This window comes from Typha angustifolia, chromosome 13 (genome assembly GCF_048772165.1).
Source record: "Typha angustifolia cultivar Huaian chromosome 13, ASM4877216v1, whole genome shotgun sequence".
Classification (NCBI taxonomy): domain Eukaryota; kingdom Viridiplantae; phylum Streptophyta; class Magnoliopsida; order Poales; family Typhaceae; genus Typha; species Typha angustifolia.
The window spans coordinates 17,718,722-17,727,091 of NC_133251.1; the positions used below are offsets into that span (position 1 = coordinate 17,718,722).

Here is an 8,370-nt window from a genome sequence, read left to right on the forward strand (position 1 = left end):
CAGATGGTAACAGGATTAAACAAGTCCTCAAAATTATCGAAAAGAAATACTGGTACCTGAAGATGGACTTCAACCTGGTATTTTGTAGAGCAGGTGACATACGATCCGAACAGAGCCATTAGATTTCACCATCCCAGAGTTCTCCAACAGACTTGTAGGGTCCATGGTTTGAGACAAACTCTAATGCTGGAAACAATCTGCGCTGGGGAATCTGAGCAATCATTTGCCTCTCTTCTTCGTTCAATTCCCAATCAAATATGAGCAAATTCTCCTTCATCCTTTCCCGGTTGAAGCTCTTCACTATCACACAGTCAGCTTGCTCGTACACCCACCTTAAGCAAACCTATGTAAACATCCCAAGACAAGTGTAGGATTATATAGTTTTAAATGACAAAAAGGATGGCAAATTATCGTACAGATTAATGCATTTTGCCCAATATAATGTACAGTGTACAGTGAGATAAGCACGTACCTGAGCCAGAGTCTTTCCTTTAGCTTTAGCAATGTCTTTGAGTACGTCACACTCCATGACCCAATCTTTACCCCCAAAGAGTCCCTCTTCCTCCCAATGGTGAGTAAGCGGCCAGTTGAATACGACGGGCGACACAAAATTCCCTAAGTTTCTTTTGTTGCCATACAGGATTCACTTCAACCTTGAACAACAAAATGAACCAAATATTTTAAATTCATTGTGCAAATAAACATCTGGCATATTCTTGGCGAACTCACCTGATTGACTGCCGGAGGAATTTTAGAAAAAGAGAGTAATTTTTCCAATTTTTTGCATGAGAAATTACTGACACCGATCGCCTTTGTTAGCCCGAGAGTCTGACACTCTTCCATTGCCTCCCAAACTGATCTCATGTCGAAGGGCAAAAGCTCTTCCTTCGGAAATGGAACTTCATAAAGTCTGGAATATAAAAAATAATTAAACGGTCTTGATCGAGTAGAATCCTGACCCTAGATCCGCCGTTAGTCTAATAATAAAAGCTAGAAGAGTTTTATTAATTTTCTCAATTTCCTTGTCATTTTCAAAAAAATAAAAAAGAAAAAGAAATTCCAAACCCAACTAAGACCTTCGTCTTATTAGCTACATTACATTATCTGACTCCTTATCCACCATGGAAGGCTGAAGCTAAGGATTCAATAATAATTAAACAGAATTTTAATTATAATACTTGGTAACTAAATAGTACCTTTCGGGCTTCGTACTCGCAGGCCAATGTATGAGATAGAGGTCCAGGTACTCCATTTGAAGGTTCATAATAGTGAGCAAAGAAATCGTAAGAAAGTAATATATATATATATATATATATATATATATATATATATACTCTCGAGAGCGGCCGGGCCGATCGTGCCCGAGATCGAATGCAGTAGAGAGCCCATAGGATCAGAGCAGTCGTGACTCATGATCGGCCCGTACCGAATCGTACTCTAGCTAGCATAAGAAAAGATACTGATACATAATGATATATATATATATATATATATATATATATATATATATATATATATATATATATATATATGTAATATACTAACAGAAGAGTGTTTCCAAGTGCAGGGAGGACGAGTTCTTTGTGGGCGTCGCTGCACCAGAGCTTGGAAGTGATGAAAACCTCGTCGCGAGATCCGAGAACGCCTGATCTGATCGTCTCGGCGATGGCGTCGCCGAGGGGCTTTTCGGATTGGTAGACGGCGGCGGTGTCGAAGTGGCGGTAACCGAGCTCAATGGCACGTAGGATGGCGGCGCGCATGGCATCGGAGGGGCCGAAGGGGTAGACAGCAGTGCCCATGGCGATGAGGGGCATGGACTTGGCGCTTCCTGAGCTCAAAGCCACCTCGGAGACACTTGCCATTTCTTAATATGGGGAGGAGGAGATTTGAGGAACCTGGGGATCAAGAGACTGCTCTACCAAAGCTTAATTCTGTAGAGGCAGAGGCTGAGTGTGGTTGTAATTTTTATCCCGAGGAAACTTGGGATTTTATTGGCTTTTTTTTTTTTTGTCTCGATCGGAAATTTGTAACCAATCAAAGATGCGCATTTAACGTACAAGCTGTCACTGAGTACGGCGAGCTACCCCATAACTGGCCCCGGAAGGTTGATAAATTCTTGAACAATGCTCTGCTCGTAAATGTATATTTTTTTAGCGTGGTCTAATCTTGTCTATTAATAGTGATTATCATTATATAAAGAAAATGATGATGTATTCATCTTTGTCTATAGAATAATTATGGGCATATATATTATTATTACTCCAAATTTCCCGATGTGGCAGAGGAAATGATATAATTAAGATGCAAGGGTCAATAGACAGTGTGATCAGCACCAACATGATGGGTACTAATCAGAACAAAATTAAGGTTATGTCTCTATGGAAAAAGATATGCTGTTTTTCGTAGTATCCTTTTGATATCATATATGGCTAATTCGCAATCAACAGCATGGTACTTAAGTGTTCTCTGTCCGTGGCTTCTCTGTGCATTGTAGCCTCCGAACAGCATGGTACTTAAGTGTTCTCTGTCCGTGGCTTCTCTGTGCATTGTAGCCTCCGAACAGCATGGTACTCATGAAGAAGCCATCAAGCTAAGATGCTAGGTAGCCTCCAAGTCACACATGCTGCTACTACATGCATAGAAAACTGAAGAGGAGAAGGAACCTCTTAGCACCAATGTTGCAACTTTCCAGAGGCAACTGAGGAAGCTGACCTTCTCACAGCTCACCGAGGTCACTGATGGTTTCTCCACTGCCGCCCTCATTGGTTCTGGTAGCTCTGGAGAAGCGTTCGAGGCCACATTGGAAGATGCCTCCAGTGTTCTAATCAAGAAGCTTATATATCAAGGTGATCGAGAATCGATGGCAGAGATGGACCTTGGACAAGATCAAGAACAGGAACCTTGTGTCGCTCTCGGCTTATTGCAAGATCAAGCACAAGAACCACGACACGAAATTAAGCAATGTATTTCTGGATGATGAAATGGAGGCGAGAGTATCAGATTACGGGATGGAGAGAGGCTGATAAGTGCATTGGACACTGATACGTGCCACTACAGATGCATGTCATGTCATGCACGAATTCACCAGCAAAGTGGAGAAGATAAAGTGAAGCAAGAATTAGTCAAGTTTGTTAATTGCATAAGTTCCAAACTGTGCTGGCCTTCAGCATGAGTAGTAGTGATAGTTGTTTTCCCTATTCTTCAGCATTTTTTTAATTTTCCAGCTTTTTTGTTGTGTTTGTAAGGCTATATATGTAGTCTGAATGACTTGATTTAAAAAACAGTTATTATCCCAAACAAATTATCTTACACTCTCTCATTCTCCCAATTCTTCTTCTCCTTATCCAAATTTATTCTTATCAGACACCTTCATGCATGAATTACTCGTAGGCAACAAATAATAAGTTCTTGTAGTGTAGATCTTTAGTATTCTATTCTCCCTGTGCTATGAATCTCATAACAAGCTGAAATAGATACATTATTGTAAGGTCCAGTCCTCAACAGTACTGGAAAGAAGCAGTCTTACCTGAAGATTGACTTTTATTTGGCATTTTGTCGAGCATGGTGGTGGCATGCCATCCGAACAGAGCCCTTTAGATTTCACCATCCCAGAGTTCTTCAAGAGACTTGAAGGGTCCATCGGCCGAGACAAAGTCCATTGATGTGCACGACTTGCCCTGGGGAAGCTGAGCAATCTTTTGCCTCTCTTCTTCGTTTAATTCCCAATCAAATATGAGCAAATTCTCCTTCAGCCTTTCTTCATTGAAGCTCTTCACTATCACGCAATCACCTTGCTCGTAAACCCACCGTAAGCAAACCTACGTATATAACCCAAATGAAACGTAGGAAAAGTTCTAGGGGGACAAAAGGAAAGCAAACTACAACGCATATACCCATTAGAAGTTAGGAGATGGTTTTTTTTTTTTTTTTTTTTTCTCTTTACACCCTATGCTATATATACTTCTTTTATTTTCTCAATAAAATATCAACAAAAGCACCGTGAATTATTTCAATTTATTATTCAATTTTTCGAAAAAGAAGAAGAAGAAAAGAAACACCGAGTGATTTCTATTAACTCAACGCAACGAATAGTATGAAATATACAAAAGATTTCTGTCTTACATACCTGAGCCAGAGTCTTTCCTTTAGCTTCAGCAATCTCTTTAAGTACATCACACTCCATGACCCAATCTTTACCCCAAGGAGTCTTTATTCCTCCCAGTGGTGAGTAAGCAGACAGGCGAATACCACGGGCCATGCAGAACTCTCTAAGTTTCTTTTGTTGCCACAGAGGATTCACTTCAACCTTGAACAATAAAAAGAACCAAAATTTGTTAACTTCGTCGTCCAAATACCTAGACCCATTCACGCCCGAACTCACCTCGTTGACAGCCGGAGGAATTTTACAAAAGGAGAGTAACGTCTCCAATCTCCTGCATGAGAAATTACTGACGCCGATCGCCTTTGTTAGCCCCAGTCTTTGACACTCTTCCATTGCCTCCCAGACTGAGCTCATGTCTAAGAGACAAAGATCGTCCTTTGGAATTGGTACTTCTAATCCTCTGAAACATCGAATAAAATATAATTTATCAAAGAAGCATTCAAAATTATAACTTTATTTCATTAACATATTATATGATCAACACATTATACTTTTAGTGTTTAACCTAAAACATTAAGTTACTTTCAAAATTTTAAAAATTAAATAGCCAATTCCACCTTCGATTTTTATCTTATTCATAAGATTTTACTTTGAAACTATTAATAGAGCTAAAGTTTTTTTTGTTTTTTAACTTATCAAATTAAAAGAAAAGGTAAGTTTTATAAGAATTATCTAGAAAGAAGAAGAAAAAAATGATGGGTACACTACACTTTTAGCACAAATTTCTTTCACAATTAGCTTAGGAACTCCCTATCAATAATAAAATATTACAGAAGAAAAGAAGAAGAAGTATATTTATGAACTTCTTTTAGTATCTAGAGTTATCTGATCGTATACTCCATGAAAACTAAGGATTCAATAATTTAACAATGCTTTTAATTTAAGTACTCGATGATGAAATAGTACCTTTCGGGCTTCAAACTCACAGGCCAGTGTATGAGATACAGGTCCAGGTACTCCGTTCGGAGTTTCCTAAAGCAGTAACAAAACCATGAGTAAATAAAAATAAATATATATATATGAATTTTTGATCAAACTAGACGTCTTCTTTTATTTAATTTTTTAACAAAATAGACTATCACTCACACTTATCATCAAATGAGGTGTAATTCACTATAATTTAAAAAAAAAATACTAAACTAATTAGTATTTTTAAAAATATTAATCAGTTCAGCATTTTAGATTAAGTTAAAAATATTTATATACATAAAACACTAATCAATTCAGCGTTTTAGGATTAGATAAAAATGTTGAATTGATCAGCGTTTTTATTATGGCTATAATAAATTAAAATCCATTTAATTATAAATTTAAGGAGTAATTTATTTTGATAAAAAAATAAAAGTTTAGAACAACACTAATTTAATCAAAAACTTATATATATATATATATATATCGTGGACTGTAGCGATTCTCTGCCCGTCAATTTGGCAGTCATATTCTTGGTGTCTATGGATGGATAAGTACGAGTATTGAGTTCACATGATTGATATGTTCGGCGCATATCAGCCGTGTGGCGAATCTTATCCTCAAAAATTACTAAGCTTAGGAAAAAGTACTGGTAGTAAATGAATAATTAAGTACTAACAGAAGGGTGCTTCTAAGTGCGGGGAGGACAAGATCTTTGTGGGCGTCGCTGCACCAGAGCTTGGAAGTGATGAAAACCTCGTCGCGAGATCCGAGGACGCCCGAGCTGATCGCATCGGCGATGGCGTCGCCGAGGGATGCCTCGGATTGGTAGACAGCGGCGGTGTCGAAGTGGCGGTAACCGAGCTCGATGGCACGTTGGATGGCAGCCCGCATGGCGTCGTATTGGTTGAAGGGGTAGAGAGCGGTGCCCATGGCGATGAGGGGCATGGGCTTGCAGCTTCCTGAGCTTAAGGCCACCTCGGGGATAGTACTTCCCATGTCTTTCGGATGAGATTGGGGAAGAGACTCTGTAGCCTTTTCTCCGTTTCCTAAATTAGTAAGCTGTGGGTGGTCGTAGTTTTTTTTCTCAGTTCCTTTCTCTCTTTTTTCTTTTATAGATGATATCCTGAGAAAACTTGTATGTAATCAGCTACTTGTGTCTCTCTAGCTCTCTATTTTTGAGTTAATTTGACAGATATAAGTTCTTTGTTTGCCAACTTAGAGCAACTCAAATCGGAATTCAAATATTAAAATTTGGAGTCTAGCGGAGCTCCAATTAGACTCCAATGCAACGGTGAGCTCCAGATTTAAAAACCCATCAAAAAAATAGAGCCCGACTACATTGTCTTTTCAGCTTTTTAAAAATACCAAGTTTGACCAATAATTATTGCATTCAATAATTTTAAGTTTATTTGTATTATTTATTAAATAATATAGTTAGTTAAACTGAGTATATAATTAGTTTTACTAATTAGCTTTTAATAAAATATAATACCATTGGAAATGTCTCATCTAGACCTTTAAAATGAGTATAATATTAAATTATTTTTGAGTTAATTTAAAATTTATTTATTTTATTATTTATAAAAATGAGTCTAAAATATAATTATTCAAAATTATTTCCCAATATAAATATTAAATATTAAAATACATCAAACATAAAATACATTAAATAAAAATTACATTGAAATTTATATTCCTTCATTCTCGTGCCTCTACCATAAATGTTCAATCAGTGCATTCCGAAGCTCAAAATAAGCCTCTCTATCTTAGATCTTCCTATATCGAGCAAGGAATCGATAGAATCGTTAATTTTCAGCTCTTCAACGACTGAAGGTTAAGTAGAATCAATAATATCGGGTTCCTCATCACGTTCATCCTCCACGGTTTGTGTATCACACAAGCAATCATGATGTCGTGTAACACTCGTTTATCTCAAAACCACGTGTAGCATTAAACATCTATTGTTTTTATTATGAAATATTAATTTATGCTTATTTTATGTAATATAATTTTCATAATTTTAGTTAATGACATGTAATGCTTATTTCGATGTTTATTTCGTGTAATGTAATTTTGATGCGTTTAATTAAAAAATTAGTAATTTAAAATTACTTCTGAAACTACTAAATATTAGTCTTAATTTTCTAACAATATATTTTTTTATTAAAAAGTAATAACACTAAGATGACCTATTAAATAATTTAAAGTAGCTAATATAAAATTATATATTATATTATTATTTTAATAAATATGGAGCTCAGTGCGTTGGCATTGTACTGGGCTCTGTCTCCATTTTTGGCTCTATTCGGATGCTATATTCAAAATCCACAGTTAAGCAAGTATTAAGCAAGTAAGCTTCCGTATACATGGACTATACGACGGACTTATGCGGGTTAGCCTGTAAAGCGAGTGGTCCTAGTCTTATTTCTAAAATTACGTCTCATCCGGTCCTTGTCAGTCGCGATCTTGATTCATGACCTTTGAGCTAATAATTATGAGCTTAAAATTAACTAGTCAAAATGGTCATTCACACAAATAAGTTGCCCGCATTAAGCGACTGTTAACTACCTATTAAAATTAATTAAAAAACGACTGCCAACTACCTTATTTTTTTCTTAAAATTAAAAAGCTACCAGTAACTACCTAAAAAATAAGCGACAGTTTAACTCCCTGAAAGGTCTGCAATAACCCCTCTCTCTCTCCTACAATACCTCCAATTTAATGTGGTCAATCTGTGCACACTATTGGATTCACTGTAACTTATTCATTGTTACAGCTAATAGTACAGTAAGATGAACCCACAAAAATGCAGAAAGCAAAAGTTAAATGGTTAATAGACAATGTACTAAGATGAATAGGATATCTTAATTAGTATTGACCATCATTTTTTATATGATGCTGTTATTTAATAATAATATATATTGTAATCATAAAATAATAGGTTACTTTCACAAAGTATTTATGTATTTTTAATTTAAACACTTAAACTCTTATATAGTCCTGAGAAAACTATAATTGTTATTTTTTTAATTATATTTAATTATAATAGATGTCAAATTTAAAATTTTTATTAGAGATAAAATTGTAGATAACGTCCCAATACACCTAAAATAATACTAATGGAATTTAAAATAACAAATATATAATAAAAATATGCATATAGTATTTTTTTAAATGCAAATAAAAGACTGAAGATATAGTACATCTAGGCAAAAAAAAAAAAAAAAAAAAAATTGACATGACCCTCGTGTATGAAGTAAACTAAGTCGCTAGGATAGACGGAGTGCATGTTTATT

At 35.9% G+C, this 8,370-nt stretch overlaps 2 protein-coding genes across 2 annotated transcripts; both read right to left on the reverse strand.

Moving 5' to 3' along the window:
• Positions 1 to 118: 118 nt before the first annotated feature.
• LOC140772926 (deoxymugineic acid synthase 1-B-like) lies at positions 119 to 1,999 on the reverse strand. Its single transcript, XM_073115188.1, is given in 6 exon segments — positions 119 to 343; positions 473 to 544; positions 546 to 653; positions 730 to 910; positions 1,197 to 1,266; positions 1,550 to 1,999. Coding segments are annotated over 6 exon segments (969 nt in total). The 5' UTR covers positions 1,863 to 1,999.
• A 1,269-nt stretch (positions 2,000 to 3,268) lies between these two features.
• Positions 3,269 to 6,256, reverse strand: LOC140773844 (deoxymugineic acid synthase 1-B-like). The gene is made up of 5 exons (XM_073116614.1): positions 5,751 to 6,256; positions 5,069 to 5,134; positions 4,382 to 4,562; positions 4,127 to 4,306; positions 3,269 to 3,818 (listed from the first exon to the last, which is right to left on the reverse strand). Exons 1-5 carry the CDS (start codon positions 6,068 to 6,070, stop codon positions 3,594 to 3,596), a joined length of 972 nt encoding a protein of 323 aa, XP_072972715.1. The 5' UTR covers positions 6,071 to 6,256; the 3' UTR covers positions 3,269 to 3,593.
• Positions 6,257 to 8,370: the final 2,114 nt, after the last annotated feature.

What these genes read in the sequence shown, in the direction of transcription:
- LOC140773844 (XM_073116614.1), bottom strand. Translation starts at nt 6,070, where the DNA reads ATGGGAAGTACTATCCCCGAGGTGGCCTTAAGCTCAGGAAGCTGCAAG. An exon ending in GTGAGTTTGAAGCCCGAAAG is followed by an intron (nt 4,563 to 5,068) that starts GTACTATTTCAT and finishes TCGATGTTTCAG; the next exon opens with AGGATTAGAAGTACCAATTC. An exon ending in AAGGAAAGACTCTGGCTCAG is followed by an intron (nt 3,819 to 4,126) that starts GTATGTAAGACA and finishes TTATATACGTAG; the next exon opens with GTTTGCTTACGGTGGGTTTA.